General features: G+C 47.8%; 1 protein-coding gene across 5 annotated transcripts in view; it reads right to left on the bottom strand.

The window, feature by feature from the left end:
• Positions 1 to 18,325, bottom strand: part of FRMD5 (FERM domain containing 5) — a gene marked incomplete at both ends in the record, with an annotated part of 253,846 nt that overhangs the window by 33,411 nt on the left and 202,110 nt on the right. For 4 of the 5 annotated variants that reach the window (XM_080931318.1, XM_080931317.1, XM_080931316.1 and 1 more), the window contains 3 exons: positions 2,576 to 2,654; positions 3,134 to 3,176; positions 8,137 to 8,241. In XM_080931318.1, coding sequence (XP_080787444.1) covers positions 2,576 to 2,654; positions 3,134 to 3,176; positions 8,137 to 8,241 — 227 coding nt within the window. Of the gene's footprint in view, positions 1 to 2,575; positions 2,655 to 3,133; positions 3,177 to 8,136; positions 8,242 to 18,325 lie in introns of those variants that run through there. The other variant, XM_080931320.1, reaches the window with a different exon arrangement.

Consider the following 18,325-nt stretch of genomic DNA (forward strand, 5'->3'; position numbering starts at 1 on the left):
ACCTCTTCTGGCCTCTGCATGGGAGCAGGCATGTATCCACTCACATACTTGTATACACACACACACACACACACACACACACACACACACACACACGTAAATCCTCCCAACAGTTTGCAGATGCAGATATCCCCACCCTCATTCTATGAGCTGTCCAAAAGTCAATGAGGCTGGATAATATATGACCAAGACCTGCAGCTAAGAAGCAACACAGGCTGGACTTGAGCCACCAGCTCTATGTGGCTTCTCGGTCAGTATGTTAAGATAATACAGTTACATTTGATTTTTTAAAAAATTGGATCATGAGCTCCTAAGAGCCAAGAAAGCCATTAGAAAACCTTGTGTCTGGGGGCTGTCACAAAGCTGTTAGACCAATCTCTTTCGTGTCTGTGGGGCCAGGAAAATGGAGAACAGGTAATGCTGGCGCTGGTATGTGGAAAGCCATTTTGGCACCTCTGGTCAGCTGGTGGTGAAATTTTAATTTTTTAGGACATCTTGAAGCTGACCATAGGCAGGAAACTGGCTTTTGTGTTGGGCCCCTTAAGGGCTAGAATTAAGCACATTTGCATCTGAAGTTCAGAGCAAACCCGCTTAGAACTGTAACCTAGGGAAGTACATTTGCATTTGAAGCTCCTAGAATGTAGCTATGAACAGGGCAGATTCAGCCAGGGCAGATTCATCGGATGTAGGCTCAGCAGTCTCTTTGTCTTTTGAGACTCTCTTTTGTCCCTGATCTTCACACCTGGCCTCCAGAAGGATGTTTACAGGATCTTTGATTGTTAGCTTGCTTGATCCCTGTCTTAGAACTGATGTAATCTTTCTGCATATAATTAAAGTGGTATATAACCAAAATAAATAAATAAATAAATAAACAAAGGCTTCACTTCAACCTTGAGGCTTAGGCCTCAAGTCTGGCCGACATCATATTGCAGCTTTAACTAACTCGTCTTTCTCTTTCAATCCTCACTCCGGTTCCGGGTGGACCTCTTGAGAGTTGGAGCTGGTCTCAGACACTGGTAGGAAGGGGTGCTGGCTTTGAGTGTTAAGTTTGGTCTGACCTGGACAGGAGTGGACAGGGCCTGCTCTAACACTGAGCAGAGAGAAGGGGGCTCAGGTCATGAGAGGGAGTAATGCTTTGACAAAATGCTCTTCAAGTTGATGAACATGGTGGTCCTGTCCCCATGGATCTGTGGAGCTACAGGGCTGTCCATTAAGACACTGGGAGTCACTTTTTAGTCTCCTGAGGATAAGCAGAATCCACAGTTCTCACATTCACACCAGTGTCCTCTGTGCTTTATGGTTGGGTACACCACAGGACCCAGAACAGACCTCAAGGCTTTCTGGACGAGCTGTTCATGTGATATGGCCGTCACCTCTTTTCTGATTTTGCCTTCTTTAAGGCAGGGGGAAAGGATTAGTGGCTTTTCTTCTTTGATGTTTCCATCTGCCACAAGGGGTTTGCTAATGACAGAATAATGGATTCCAGCACAGTTTCTGAACTTCTGAGGCAAGACTTGGCATGAGTCTGGCTCAGAAGTCTAAGGGCCTGGGAAGCTGGGCTTGTCCTATTCACTGACCCTCTTGTGGGGTGGCTGCAGGTTAGAGGCCTTTTCCCTTTCTCCAGTGGAAAAGACAGGTCTTATGACACGCCTCCCCCAAGAACACAATCCCTACAACGAAGAAAGTGTCACGTGTGAAGGCTAAAGTTATGTTTTAAGTTTAAATTACTGTGCTTAAGGGCACAAAATGCCTCTAACAGGTAAGCCCTATTTGCCCAAGCACAGATAACAACAGATCACTGGGGACTGTTGTTATGTAAGATTAAGTCAGGTGTTTTCACTTCTGTAAACAAGATTGGTTGCTCCAACTGCACAGGATGTGTTTGATCACACGGAGGTGGGAGGTTCGCAGGCAGGAGACATGTCAGGATGTATGCTTACCCCTGATTGGATGAAGTCAGGAAGTATGTAGCCGTGTGGGTTGGACTAACATAATTTACGGTGATTCTCTGGGAATCCCAGGTATGGACCTGGCCAGTTGGTATCATCTGCCAGTAGTTAATAAAACTTGCTTCAAATTTGTCTCACAAATCGTGGTAGCGGTCTTATTCTTGCCCAGTGCGAATAACACATACACCGTTTAAAACCGCACACTAGGGTCTACCTGCTTGGATTTAGACTCACAGTGTTTCCCACCCTGTCTTTAATGTCACACCTTGGTACTTCCCAAGTCCTTTGGGCCACTGGAGACCTTTTCCAAACCTGAAATCAAGCAGTAACACCAAAGCTCGTTCCAAAAACCATCAACAGAGCCACATTACAGGCAAAAGAAAAACTGCCTTTGAGCAATTAGTTACTCCAGATCCCTAGTAGAGCGAGCAATTAGAGACCCAAAAGGAAGTGCTAAGTTCCCGCTGTTCCACCTCCAGCAGCAGGGAGAAAAGGAAGTGGGAGGCAGTAACAAGTTCTACCCAGAAAGCATTCCTCCAGAGAGAACTGGGTACTTCCAGACCCAAGGCTCCCACCCTGCCCCACAGCCTAAACGCACGCGCCGGGGACTGCACCTTCAGCCTCACCTGGTTATTTCCTCTTTCAGGGCGGCGGGATCAGCAGGGTAAAACTTGACACGGAAGCACATGGTGAACGGAGGCTGGGCTGCAGAGGAAGAGGTCTGTTAGGAGAGACCCTCTCACGGAGATGACTAGGTTCCCCTCCTCTGGCATGCACAGCCCCCCCCCCCCATAATGGGAAAAAAAAAAACAAAAACAACAACAACAAAAAAAAAACAATCCCTTTGTGGAGCCAGAGAGAAGGCTCAGCATCAAGAGCACTGGCTGAGGATCCAGGTTCAATTCCCAGCACCCACATGGTTGCTTGCAGCCGTCTATAACTCTTAAGTCCAGGGGACCTGATGAACCAGGGACGCTTCTGGCCTCCACAGGTACCAAACCCACATATGATTCACAGACACACATTCATATAGGCCAAACACCCATTTACATAAACTAACTTGAAACCCTTTTGTGGGGATATTAGAACAGTAGGAAGTTACATATGTAGACTATACCTTACTATCCTTGGGGGTTCCTCCCACACTCCCAAGGGTAAATCGTAGCTTCTTTTCAAATACTTACATCTTAGCTGCTTCACCACTGACTTTGTAAACTCCAACCAATGCTGAAACAGAGAGCACAAGACAGGATAACCCTCGTGAAAAGCTGTGTCACGTGCAACCTGTCTTATCCTATTGAAATGGCGGGACAGAAGGCAATCTTCTTGGAAGCTTATCAATGGATGTTTGTGGAGGGAAGCCGTGTTCTGAAGTAAGTGCCTGTGATGGACCAGCTGTGAAGGGGAAAACTGTCCCAGCTTCAGGTGCTATTCCCAGACTTCCTGGAGACACCTCCCAAAGCCAAAGCTTTGAGCCCTGTTCCTGGCAGGCCCATGGCAGAGATAACTGTTCATGTGTGCACAGTGTGTTTGGCTTGAGCAGGGAGCTTCTGGGCTTAATGTTTGATGTGTGCTGTGTTAAATGCCAACTTCTTTTGGCAAAGGAGTGGGGTGGAGGATGTTGGCGGCAACTCTACAAAGGACCAACAAGAAGAGATTTCAGAATGGAGAGGAGGCAGAGATGGTTGGTCTGTATTCCTTTTCTGTCTGAGCAGCACAGGTAGCCAATGTTTGTGTTACTCAGGATTTCCTGGCACACAAGGACGGTTGAAGTCTTAGTTTCTTGGCACAACTTACCTGCAACCAATGTGCAGGATAATATCCTGTCCCACGTGCTCTGTGTATATGTCTGTGTACAGATACCGGTTCCTTCACAGACAGTGATGAAGGGCCATGTGGTTGCTGGGAATCGAACCTGGGTCCTCTAGAAAAGCAGTCGGCAGTCTTAACTGCTGAGCCATCTCTCCCGCCCACCTCCTCTTGGGTTTTTATAGCTAAAATATAGTCAAACTATATTTTTTCATTTTTCTTCATGGCTCTTAAGTTTGAGGAAAGGCAGTGATGAGACCATTCTAACCTCTCTCTTTTTAAAAGATGTGTGTGTGTGTGTGTGTGTGTGTGTGTGTGTGTGTGTGTGTGTGTGTGTGTGTGTGTAGGCCAGAAGAGGGTGTCAGAAACCCCAAAGTTAGAGTTAATGGTGGTTGTGAGCTGCCCCATGTGGGTGCTGAGAACCAAGCTTGAGTTCTCTGGAAGAGCAAGAAAGTGCTGTTAACAGCTGAGCCATCTCTCCAGCACCAGGTCACTCTAGATCTTTGTGTAGATCACTACAGAGTCCCCCAAATCTCTGTGGGTCCCTAATAACATTCATTACTGATGCCTGTTGCTTCTACATTGGGCAAGTAACTTGTCAATTGGCAGAGAGCTCAAACTGCTTTTATTGGGGGTTTGATTGCTTGAATGTAGCCTAAAAATACTAGCTGTAAGTCTCTGGACGACAGGAACTGGCCTGTTTACCATACTATTACTAGGGCCTAGCATGTGGGGCAACTTGTGGTTGAGGACCGGGCTGGGTTTCAGAGTGCCGTCTTTCCTGGCTACTTCTGCTTAGTGTACTGTCTTGGCAGAGACTTTCCTCTGCAGGAAAGCAGTCCAGGCCCTGCAGACAGCATCCTGGCCTCTCTCAGTTCCCAGCTCTCTCTCGCTCACCTCCTGGGCTGGGCTGTGGGTCATGTAGTTAATGGACCCACTAAGAACCAGCACTGTCAGCTCCACATGGATAATCTGGACTGACACTCTGCTCTCTTGCTTCCTCTGATCCAAGCTCCCACGAGGCTGGCAACTTATTACAGCCACTCAGCGTGGTTAAGAGGCCCTTCTCACATTACACGGCCCACCGCAGCTCCGCTTCGTGGGGAAGCGGAAGTAAGAGGTGCAATTGCACGGAAGCGACTGGAGCTGCAGCTTTTGCCTGGGCAGAGCCGGGTCAAAGCGTGCTAGGACTGTAGAGGAAGGAGTACACGCAAGTGTGTATGTGTGTGTGTGGGGGGGATGGTTTGCAGACCTTTAGACAGACAGGTAAGAGAAACAAGATAGAAATAATAAAAAAGAGAGACGGTAAGATCTCACTGAGTCGCGATCGCCAGAGGGCTCAGGAGCTCAGTCACAAGGAGGCCCTTCCCCAAAGTGGCCCCTCCCCAAGGAGGCTCCTTCCCCTGACAGTAGCAAGAGGCAGCTTTGGTTTGGACTGTGCTGAGAACTCAGGAGAGGATGGAAGCTTCAGAACATCAGGAAGGCTTGGGAAACGGTCACAGCTCGTCTGAGGGATTTTAGAGATCCAGAGGAGAAATCTTGAGATCGCCCCAGCAATATGGGGACGGCATCTTGTAGACCGAGTTCCACAATTAATAGCAAACCGAGAACATGAGGCAGGATCAGGAAAAGAGGCAAGATTCAGAGGGAAACATGCTTTGAGGCTTGAAAGCGTGCAAGAAGATTGAAGAGGGGGCAGAGGCTCAGGCTGAGCTGGCAACAGAGGGCTGAGCACGAGGCGGCTCCTCCAGGAGAGCAGGGTGGAGAGGTGGGAGTCCCAAGACACTTAGTGGCCAAGTAGTGGTGAAGATCAATGTGAGCTGTTGAGACCATCTTGGAGCCAGGGGAGGAGGCTTTCTTTCCTTACACCTCTGGGAGCGAGGAGCTCACTTCCTGTATCTCTACCATGGATTAGTGGATTTAGAATAAGTCCTCATCATAGATGGTTTAAGACCTCCTAGGACTCTCTCAGGCCTCTGCACTCCACATTCCTTTTCTAAGGCTCAGAATCATCCCCATTTGGGGTACTTTGTGACTTCAGCATGATACCTCAGAAACCACACAGTACACAGAACCAGACTGTCCTGGGCTCCAGACTGGCCTTGCCACTTACCCTGGTTGGACGACCTGTCCCAATCTATTCATCTGGAGTCTCATCACTGGCCTTAAAGGTTGTTTGACCAAACATGTATAGAGCTCTTGATTTAGCACCAGGTACCACTTGGGCTCAGTCTACATCAGCCTGGTGGGGCTTAGCTTACAGCAGATTTGCCGTCTTTCCCAGTCTCCTCCTGTTCACCCTCCTTTAATCTGGACCAATGCCACAGTCATCATTTTCTCAGGCACATCCTACCCTAACCGAAAGAAATGATCCTCAGGACACATTTGCCCCTTTACGTTTTATACCACCAGCTCTGGGGGAGATAAAAAGCTCTTGGAGTATATACATCATCCTCCAGGAGAGAACGCTTAGCCCAGACAAACACTGGGGGAAAAGCAAAGCCAACCTCCCCCAACCCCCACCATTTCCTGGACACACTGCAGTGAGGACAGTGTGGTTTCTTGGTCTCTGGGCACTTAGTGGCCACATGCTTAAGTCCAGAGCTAAGGGCAGCATGTCAACAGAGAGGAGCAAGGGGCAGACTTCAAGGATGAATCTCTATAATGCTGTTCACAGCTTAGGAGGCAGGGAGAGGTGAGATAAATGCATGAAGAGTAGGACCGGGCTGGTAAGAGGAAAGAGCATGGTAGACATCTTAAGACAACCAAAGATGAATAGCATCTGTCTGTGGCATGGTGAAGGGAACATCCTCTCTCCCTCGGCATCTGTCTTTCTGGGTAGCACCGAGATGCTGTGTCTTTTTAGTGGCCCGAGACCCGTGATGATGGCAGACACAGCCCTGTCTGGGGCTGTGGGGGAAATCTTGGACCTAGGAAAAAAGGGTTTGTGAAGCTCTGTAGGATTTGTGGTGATGTTTGTGGAGACTGGAGCTCAGGTGGTGAGTGAGCAGGAGCCTGCAGGTGTCTGCATATTTTCCCACTTCCTAGGGATGCTAAATAGCACATCTTCGCAGCCAGCGGAGGGACGATGAATCACCTGCAGGAATGCAGGTGTCTTCAGGCTGGGAAGATGAAAGTGAGCATCAAGACACCACAAATCATTAACGCATCCCTTCAGCCAATGCTTGCTGAACGTCAACTGCCTTCCAGGCCCTGCACTGGTTCTATGGTATGATGGATGAGATACAGTCTGTCTGTTTCTTCTTGGAACTTAAACTTTTGTGGGAACACAGGCTGTCAGCACAGTGTAGGAAGTGTTATGATGCGTAGGTATTAAAGGACATAGTGGGCCATAGGGGGATATATAACAAGGTCGGGAGAGACTTTCAGGAGGAAGCAAAAATCCAGAAAAGACCTTGAGTATGAAAAGAAGGTAGCTTTGGGGCTGGAGGAATGACTCGTTGTTTAAGAGTGCTTGCTGCTCTTTTGGAGGACCCAGGTTCAGTTCTAAGCACCTCAGTCAGGCAGGCATAACTGCCTATAACTCCAACTCCGGGGATTTAACTTGCTTTCTGGCTGCGGAGGGTACACACACACACACACACACACACAAATAAGATAAAAATCCGTCTTCAAAAAACCAAACTAGAAAACCAAACAAAAGGAAGCCAGGAGGAGGAAACGGAGAAGCATGTTCCAGGCAGAGAACTGAGCCACTGAAGGTCTGAAAGGGGGGACAGACATGTCTGAAGAGTCATAATGTCTGGCTGACCACAGAAGGGAGGGGCAGGTTGGGAAGGTGATGCTGAAGATGATGTAGGGGCCCAAGGGAAATGGATCTCTGTCTGCGATACCAGTCTTGGTGAAGGCCCATACTCCACAGCAGCCTTTACTGCACAGACCAGGGAAAGAGCTACAGGCTTTGTGAGGTGCTGAGGGGCTCATGTCAGTTCAGTCTAGCTCTCTGTCCCGCCTAGACCAGACTGGCATTGCCCAGTAATGCTCTACCTAACCAGGGCAAGATCCATGAAATATAGGTCAGCCCCTTTACTAGAAAGGAAGCAAGAGATGCCCTCTCTGTGCACTGGGCTCTATGACTTTAACACTGGCTACCAGCTATACCTCTAGCAGGTGCCCATGGCAAACTGCTTAAGCTCTTGGGTTGCCTTTTTGGCATCTGTGAAATGCCAGGTTTCCTCACTTGAACTCTGGTTCAGGTGACATTCAGGCCCGGTGCTCTGATTTGAAGCAATGACACCCATTAAGGGCCTGGGTGGTCCCTGACTCCTGAGGCTAAACTTACGGAGTTACATGTAATCAAGGATTCGTGTCAATTTACTAGCCCTGTGTTCTGTTTGTAGTTTGAATTTTGACTTACCCGCTGCTTATCTGGGTCCACAAAACGAATGCCAAAGTAGTCTTTCTCGAGTAGGTTCAGGTGGTGGCAAAGGAGGTCAAACAGGTACTGGCCTTTAGCATCTCTCTGCAAAGAAAGCAAGCTTCGTTGAGAAATGTGTATTCTTCAGGGTGACATGTAAGTGTATGTGTGTGTGTGTGTGTGTGTGTGTGTGTGTGAGATAAGAGGTATATGAATGTATGTATGCACATATGTATTTTGTGAAAATCTTTAGGGTGAACTGTGTATGTATGTGTGTGTATATATACATATGTGCATGTGTGTATGTATGCATGTGTGCACATGTGTTCCCGTGTGTGCATACGCACATGGAGGCTATCGGTCAATGTGGACTGCATTCCTTTTGAAACCAGACCTCTCACTAAGCCCAAAGCTCACTGACTCAACCAGACTGGCTGGACAGCAAGTTTCTCCGGCACCACCAAGTCTGGCTTTTGATTTTGTTTTTATAATTACAAGGATGATTTATGAATTGTATGTGGATATGTCAGTAGTGCACACCCATAACTGTCCTTTACACCGTGACATCTCACATAGTCTCTGGCATTCTGAGGGGTTTAGCACCTGTGAGACAACAACATTCCAGCACAAGGTATCAAGAGTTCATCCACGGGCTCTCAGAGACCACCCCCTGTTCTCCATGCCCATTGCCAGTTCCATGGGTCAAACCACACCTCTCCTGCAGCTGGACTAGTGCCTGAGCCTTCCACTACATTCTCCATTTCCATTCTTGCCCTGCTCAGTTTTTCTCCACAAAGTAACCAGAGTGATCCAACTTAGATGTCCTTTGTTTGCTGAGCAAGTGATACAGGCACAGTGTAAGCTGTCCGCATGTGCAGAATAATATGCTACCAAGTTAGTCTCCGTCCCCTCCCAGCTGCACATGGTCTTCCTAGGAGCATCTTGCAAACAGACTGTTATGTAATAGTCTATACACAGGCACATCTATAGACCGGATGCTGCCTCTTTTTAAATACATTATTTATATATTATACACACACACACACATAGTATTTAATGTATACATTATATATCTTATATAATATATCACAAAAATTATACACATAGTATTTAATGTAGACATTATATATCATATATAATATATCACATATATATCAATCACAACACTATATATATAGTATGTGTGTGTGTGTGTGTGCATACTGCCATGAATGTATGGAGATCAGATGACAACTTCCAGGAGATAGTTCTCTTTTCCCCACCACATGAACCCAGGGACTAAAACTTGGATCATTAATCAGGCTTGGAGTCAGGTACCCCTATTTCTTGAGCAATCTTGCTGGCCTTTAAAATACATTTAGAACACATTTCCCCTGCTATTGGGGATGCAGGGGTTCAAACCCCCCCAGCTTTACTCTAAACAACCACACTTTAACAACTGTTTCTTGGTTTGCTTTTTTGTTCTGTCTTCTACTGGAGCTGCTCGGCAAATCTTTCTATAGTAGTGCAGGTAGTTGAGTCTCAGAGTTTTAAACTACCGCATATAGTTTAACGAACCTAATGTTGTTTACCCACGTCCACATTAATGGAAACAGTTTCCAATCTATTAGCAGCAATATGGCAGTGATCTTTAATTACACCATTCACTTCTGCTTATCACACTCAGCGTCTTGCCACACTTTTGGAATAAAGTCCTAACTCTGGTCAGGGCCTGTAATGTCCCACACAGCCTGGCTCTTGCCCTCTTTTGAAGTCATCATTCTCTGCCTGCCATTCCGGCATCAGCCTTTCTGCTCCTGAACAAGCTAAGGCTCCTCTGCGTCTACACGGTCCTGCCTGGAACACATTTCCTGTGGCTCCTCTTGCCCTGCTATTCTGAGATCCTGGTGTCAAAGCCCCTCTGCACAGGTCTTCCCCCTATGGAATGTCTAGTCTCGCCAACTCTGCACCTCACTTTCCTGTTTCTGACATTTAACAACACTCAGTTGCCTTGCTGGCCTCTCCTCCTGTTTCTCTCTCACTATCTCCTTCTGAGGAGCCTTCCCCAGGACTTAGCACAAGGTCTTATACAAGAAGTGCAGGGCTTTGTAGGATCTACTGAATTAACTATTCAATAAAGAGAGGGTACAGTGGATGAAAGGTTACATAAAGTAGAACTCAGACCTCCTACTTCCCAGGCCTGCCTGGGTATCCTTAGTCAGCCAAGAGACTTGACAGGGAGCATCTGGAGCCCTGCACGGCTCCTGCCTTTGCAACTGTCCCAAGCTGTGTCTGCAGCTCAGCTCAGATGCCCTTTGTAAGTTCCTGCAGCCAACTGATGGTGTCTTATAAGAGCCTTATAAGACCTGGTGAAATGGCTCTGGCTCATGGGTAACCACAGAACAGCCTGGCCCTACGCCAACAACAGGCACACTATTAAGACTTCCATGGAAGGCGCATCCTTCATCTCCCAGCTTCTGCTGGCTCACCCTGTACTATGGAAGGACCAGGGCAGGATGCTAAGTCTTTTTGGCAAATATCTTAAGGGGTTCATTCTTGCCAAGGATGAAACGAGTGTAGTCCAGCTTAGTTAGGGGAGTAAGCAACTGGAAGGGACCCCTCCCTCCTCTCCTGCTGGCTGATGCACCCTCTTACTACAGCCTTTTGAGGCAGCAGCCCCAGTCCTACACTCCTTGGTCTCCCAAAAGAAACAGAGACCTGGGATTTCTGGAGCCAGGTTTTTCAGGGGTCTCCACCAGCAGCGATTGTCTCTTGAGGCAGGGTCTGTCTACTGCTTCTGCAGAGGATGGGACAAGCTCACATTCCTAGTTAGAGTCCTCTGGGAAGGGGGATATGTGTTCAACTCAGTCTATGCAGCGTGTCCTATGCTAGTACCCACCCAGGGTGACTGGCATGGAAGAGTTGGAAGAATAGAGGACCCCGGCAGGGTGTTGTGTCTTGTTTTGTCTTTGTTTTTTGCTCTAGAAATGTTATTCACACCATGCTAAATTTCTGCCTCGTGAGAAGTTAACATGAGTTTTAAAGGCTGAACAAGCTAATTTCCGATCACACAGAAGCCTGGGATAGGAAAGTGTGGGACAAATGCTGTGTCACTGGTTATCCTGGAGAAACGGGCTGTTGTGCTGATTTGTGATCACCATTTAGTCGAAGCAAAGTCAGGGTGCCAAGCCTGAACCTGTAGAGCAGGAAGCTGGGGCAGAGTGCGGGAGCACTTATCAGCAGCTAAACTCGGAGGGTATTCTCTTCCCAAGGACAATACTGGGTCAAAGTAACTTATTAAGCACTCATTTAAAAGTACCTTTGCATTTTCTAAATCACAACAGCACACACGTAATTGAAAACAACAGCGGGGTAAGTACAGGCCTTTATTCTCTCTGTGTGGTGCACAGAATGATTCATGAGCCTCTGAGAATTACTCTGCAGCGGAGGATGGGAGAGCATTTATGTTTCTGCTCCTTGGCATGCCTGATTCGGGGTCTCTGTCTTGACTACTGTTTAGCAAGGGGACAGAGGCAGCAAAGCAGAAAGCAAGTTTGGGCCGGTGACCCAAACCAATTAAGGTTAATTACATTTTCTGCCTACTAATAAATAGCCTTAGGCAGGAGAGCACTTCATTTTAGTCCAGTCTAGATGGAGTCAGGCATGGTGCACCCTGGGCGGGGAGGTAGCATGTAGAACCCCCCCCCCCCCATTAGCCTTCACCATCTCCATCTTGCTGCACTGGGAGGCACGGAGATCTGCAGTCCAACTAAATGAAGGCTCATGAGGACAAATAATCATGACTTTCCCTATTCTGGGCCACATGGAGTTAAATGGGGGATCTTTATGGGACCTTAGAGAGGGAGGAAGATGGTGGAGGAGGAAGACAGGGGTAAAATAGAGGGGGAGGCAGGGGTAAGATGGACAGGTTATAGAACGAGAGACTTGTGATTCTAAAATACCAGAGTTCAGGCACGGGGAAATGCCACACAGAGAGCAGAGGGCGTTACGAAAAAAGGCAGAAGCTGAACAAGTTGTTCTTGAAGACCCAGCAGGGAAGGGACAGGGATGGGGCAGTGGCCACTATTGCAGCTTAAAGATGCATTTCTACAAACCAAGCTCTCCCGACTTCCTTGTCAGAGTCAGGACCTGTGTGTCTGGGCTCAGGCACAGACACTGCGTGGAAGCTCTATACTGTCACAGAGGAGTCGACGACACATCAGCTCATCTCCGGACTATGCATGTGTGAGAAGAGCAGAAAATGATGGCAATACCTGGGGTACACTTCCTGAACTATAGTGTCATCCTGCCCAGGTGTCCTGTGGCTTCTCTCAGAACTCAGGAGCCAGGCAAGAAAAGACAGGGCTCAGGTGGGCACTTTGTACCTGGATGGCAGGGCCAGGAGGCTGCCATGGCGTCAGGTGACCGTGTAGCTCCCGGAAGAATAGAAAGTCTAGTGCGGAGGGAAATCAGAGTTCAGACGGACAGAATAACGGCACTGCTTAGACACTGTTCTCACCCATCCTTTGTTCCGACGATCACCATTCTATATGAAAATGCCAAGAACTGGGGTTCTCTTGGCACGCTAATCTAGGCAGGTTCCTATGTTAGGTGTGGGCCACCAGGAGCCCTGTTGGAGGGCACTGCTCAGGTCGTCACTGACACATGAGGGTACAGAGCACATGCATGCAGGACCTGAAACCCCCATTTAACTCAGCACACTTTTGCTATGGACCTAGTGGCCAGTGAGCAAAGGCTGTAGGTATCACCAGAAGGGCTTGCCACAGCAGGGTATTTGTTCCAGAACCTTTGCTCATCAGGTCTCTGGACTCCGGTTTCTAAGAGGTGAAGATGGATGTAGCCACACCCTCTGCCTCCTGCCTACGTCAGACTCCTTAAGGCTTCCCAGTCACTCTGCTGTATTGGTGTTATGTCTGGTCTTTCATTTCACCACCCTGTTCCTGGGAAAAGATCCAACTAGCCCTCTGTGTGGATGGGTAGGACAGGTCTACACCAGTGAGAAAAGTCCTCTGTGTTCAGTGTTGGGCAAGTGTGGGATGAAGCTCAGGTGACGTAAGGAAAGACAGTATGTTAGGTAAGTTCTCCACGCCTTCTTTCCCATCTCCTAAATGACTTCATGTCCCACAACCATGACCAGAGCCTCTGACTCTATGTGAGGAGATGGAAGTAATCAAACTCTATGTTCATCTCTGAAAGAAAGGACTTTAAAAAGTTTGCTCTGTGTACTGGCTGGTTTTGTGTCAACTTGGAGTCATCACAGAGAAAGGAGCCTCCCTTGAGGAAATGCCTCCATGAGATCCAGCTGTAAGGCATTTTCTCAACTAGTGATCAAGGGGAAGAGTCCAGCCCATTGTGGGTGGTGCCATCCCTGGGCTGGTAGACCTGGGTTCTATAAGAAAGCAGGCTGAGCAAGCCAGGGGAAGCAAGCCAGTAAGTGACATCCCTCCATGGCCTCTGCATCAGCTCCTGCTTCCTGACCTGCTTGGGTTCTAGTCCTGACTTCCTTTGGTGATGAACAGCAATATGGAAGTGTAAGCTGAATAAACCCTTTACTCCCCAACCTGCTTCTTGGTCATGATGTTTTGTGCAGGAATAGAAACCCTGACTAAGGCACTCTGAAATTATTTTATTTTATTTTATTTATAGGATTTTATGTAGCTCAGGCTGGCCTCAAATTCCCTATGTAGCAGAGGCTGGCATCCAACTCCCTATCCTCCTGCCTCTAACTCCAGGCCTGAGACATCATTCGTGATTTTTAATTTTTTTAAAAGGGTGATAAAGTAGATGATAAACAATGTAGAAGTTTAAGGTATTTATTACTAGTTTATTTTCTTGAAAACAAAACCTCAGTGCCATTGCTCAAAGTAAACAGAGAGAGCAATTAAACAAAATTTATTCTGCTCTAGAAGCTGCCTCTATAGCAGGCCTAGGACAGTGAGTGAACATTGTCACATGAGGTCCCCACCCTGTGAGAGGTCACTTCACTTTGAGAGATGGACCCAGTGCAAAGCACCAGGGGTGTCTCTTGGTCTATAAATAATTCTTAGGCCTGGAAATGTATCTCCCAGTGTGTACTAGAGGGGGCAGGATGACTCACTTGGTCCTCAGCACCCCTCAAATACCATGGTCCAGCCTTCACAGTGGGATGGGGAGGGGGAGGCAGAAAACCTGGATTCTGCAAATGTGTGGCTGCTCCTCTTGCTGCTCTGGCCAGTAGGGTGCGTGCAAGAGCCTCTTCCCAGCGAGGCCATTGGCACATCCATGTCATAAAGCCTATAACTCTGTGCCCCAGGCCTGCTCAGGGTTGCCTCAGAACCCCGGGTGAGGTGTCACCACTGAAGAGGTCTGCCACTGCCTGCTCCCAGTTGAACATAGACTATAAAGTCCTTGGAAACCACTGGGAACAACTCTCAACTGTTGGGAGCTTTTCTGAGCAAGGTTCCAAACTGACCTCGAAATTAGGGTTTTGACATGTGGGAAAATGATTTGGGGAAAGTGAATTTCTCTCTGGCCACCTGGCACTTAGCGGTCCACAGCGCTACTGCCCTATGGGCTTGTGTCCACCTTTCTCGGAGAGACAGGAAGTCCGGTACCCAGCGAGTGCCCACACAGGTCACAGTCGAGGTCTTTGTACATGATCTTCAGGAAGTAGTTGTTGATTAATTACTAAGTGAACTGAGACAGGCTAACTGGCAGCAGCTGATCTTCTTGGATGGGCTGGTGCCTCCTGGGTCTTCGACTCTATTACCTGGTAAAACTGGAGTAGGAAAGGACAGGGAAGAGGCAAGACAGGCTAAGGCTCTTGTGGGAGATGCTGTCCCTGTGCAAATCCATGACTGATTTAACCCTAGACATTAACAACAGTGTCTTAGTCACTGCTCTATTGCTGTGAAGTGACACCATGACCGAGGCAACTCTTGTAAAAGAAAGCATGTAACTGGGGCCGGCTAATAGTTTTGGAAGGACAGGCCATGACTACCACACTGGGAAACAGACAGGCATGGTCTGGAGCAGTAGCTGAGAGCTTTACATTCTGATCTGCAGGCAGCAGGCAGAGGGAGGGAGGGAGGGAAGGAGAGAAAGAGAGGGAGAGGAAAGGAGGGAGGGAAGGAAAGAGAGAGAGGTTTTTGAAATCTCAAAGCCTACCTCTAATGACACACCTCCTACAGCAAGGCCACTCCCACTCTAACAAGGCCACACCTTCTAATCCTTCCCAAACAGCTCCATTAACGGGGAATAAAACATTCAAATATATGAGACTATGGGGGCCATTCTCACTCAAATCTCCACACACAGGATTAGTCTCATGGCTATAAACCTTTGTCTAATTTGCTCTAACCCTATGGGATATACTTGGCAGGGGTGGAGGAGGGGGCACTGAGTAGGATGGCAGGTCCAGCCCAAATGGCACTGAGTTTGTGCTGTGCAATCAGAGCTCCAAAATAACTGCTTCTGCTACCCACACACAGACACAGGCGAGAACAGTTCTGCATTAAGGGAGGCCTCTAACTGGGCCCTTGCCACTGAGAAGGAATTAAAAGCTCAATATTGGAAAAGGCTACATTTGCTTAATTATATTGATATAAAAGGACAAGCCCTTTTCAGAGGAATGGCAAAAACCCACTCTGTGCCCCTAGACTCATGAGGACTGGCATTAGGACATTTGAAACCTCAGGAAATGTCCTTTAATGGGCAAGAGCTGTACATGGATCTGGAGACTTCTCTGTTATCCGACAGTTTGCCCAATGTTCTCAAACATACTCCTGATATCTGACCAGGGTACACAGGATCTCTACGTGTCAAACCATCTCAGATCAACAGGTGGTTAATAGTGACCCAGCACTATACACCGACACCATTACCTGTTTCGGGTCTGGTTGCTTTGGAAAGAGACTCCGAGAGAGAGTTTAGCATGGCAGAATTGTTCCTGGGATCAATGTCCATAGAAGAAAAGGAAGGAAGCTGAGGGACCAGAGGGAAATGCTAACCCTAACCCTTCCATTGACTTGGCTCTACCCTAGAGAACCCTAGACCTGGGGTAGCTCTTCTGTTGTTTTGGTTTAAGTCAAGATAGCAGGCCTTTTACATATTCTCCCTGAGCAGTCGCTGACGATAATCCACCGCCCACAACAGCACTCTGGGGGCATGTGGGTGAAAGATCAAAACTACCAGGCCACTCATCCCAGCAAACCTAAATTGTAACTACCTTATCTTGGGAGCCAAACCTGTGCAAAGCATTCTGTAAGCACTTACAATGTTACAAATTTCACAAGGATGCTTCCCATGAATTCCACTTTATAAAGGGGAAACTGAGGCTTAGCAAAGCAAAATACCCGAGAATATATAAACGGCATGCATGGCTCAGATCGGAGTCTGCATTGTTCCGAAGCATACATTCATATAAAAACACACCCTGTAAGTTCTTCATATGGCCCGCAGAAGCAAACTGCAGCTCCATCTAACTGTGAGCACACACACACAAGCACACACACACACACACACACACACACACACACACACACACACACACAAAGCCATTGTTTGAATTCTTTTCTGAATTCACTGACTCTTTTGGGCCTGAGCATTACTAACCCATGTCAACTGGAAAGCCATTTTTGCTGGAGTCAGGAAGAGGGCACTGTATTAATTATTTTTCTCTTCTCTGTGGCAAACAAACCTGCCAGCAACAGAAGCAAGGGAAGGGGCAGGGGCATGAGGCAGCTGGGCACATTGTATCTCCAGCCAGGAGACTGAGTGCGGGCACTCAGCTTCTTCCTTTTTATTTGGTTAAAATTCCGCCCTATGGAATGGCCACGCCCCTCCCCCACATATTTAGGGAAGGCTTCCTACTTCAATTATGTAATTTACCATTTCCCTCACGGACATTCTCTTTGATGATTTGAGACCCTGTCAAGCTGACAGGCCACATTAACCATCACAAGCACACGAATGGAGAAGCCTTCAAAAGCAGTTAGTCAACAATATTCAAAGATTCTCTTCCCCTCTCTGTGTGTGTCTCTGTCTGTCTGTCTGTCTGTCTGTCTGTCTCTTGTTAGCTTTTTGTGAGACAGCGTTTCTCTCTGTGTAGCCCTGGTTTTTCTAGAACTCACTGTGTAGAGCAGGCTGGTCTCAGATTCACAGAGATCGGCCTGCCTCTGCCTCCTGAGTGCTGGGACTGAAGGCGTGCACCATCATATCCTATTCATCTGAAGAGTTTAAACTGAGAAATGTGTAGCATCTAAAACCGAACTGCTTACTTTTAAAAAGACATGATGTGTGTGTGTGTGTGTGTGTGTGTGTGTGTGTGAGAGAGAGAGAGAGAGAGAGAGAGAGAGAGAGAGAGAGAGAGAGAGATTAGATTGATTGTGAGGAGTGTGTGCACATGAGGGCAGTTGCCATGGAAACCAGAAGATATTTGGGTCCTGTAAGGTGCACCTTTAACTGTGAAGCCATCTCTTCAGCTTTTCTTGGTGGTGGGAGATGTTTTTCAAACAACAAAAAATTTAAATTATGGAGAGTAGACATTAGTTGGTAACCAGCTCCAAATCCCTGAGCGTGGGGAGCCATGGAGGCTGATTAACAAGAGGCTCTGCACTATCTTCCAACACACCCCAACCCCAAGAGCTGTTCTTAACACACCTGCACATCCTGCTCAGCAAGATGACCTCAGCACTTCCTCTATGGACCAGAGGTGGGCATCAGCTCAAGACAACAAAAACTGCTGCCTTGGCAAAGAGATATCGCTGAGCTGCTTTATGGGGTACATTCTTCCCCAGAAGAGTCTTCCACGTTGTTCTCAGGTGTGTGCTTTTTAGTTTGTCAAAGATGCTTAGAAAAGCATCGGCCTCCGGCCAGTAAGATGCCAAGTGGACAGCCTGGCTTTGGAGCAGCCTCCAAAGTGCATCACAAGAGCGCATCGGACTCCAGGAAAGAATTCTTTCCGCCTAGGTAGACTCTAGCGATGAGGGTTGATGGGACAATTCTCTCAAGTTTCCATTGGCTAGAGGGTCAGGCAAGGGGAGACTCCCTTCCAAATCACAATGTATGGAGAACTGAAAGAACTCCCAAAGGAAGTGATTCCTAGGCTGAGCTTTGGGGGTGGGGGCGCACAGAAATCTGCTGGCTTAGGAGCAGACAAACAGCACAGGGAATAGTCCAGCAAGGGCAGGGCATGGTATGTGACAACGAG

Source organism: Micromys minutus (assembly GCF_963924665.1).
Source record: "Micromys minutus genome assembly, chromosome: 17".
Lineage (NCBI taxonomy): Eukaryota > Metazoa > Chordata > Mammalia > Rodentia > Muridae > Micromys > Micromys minutus.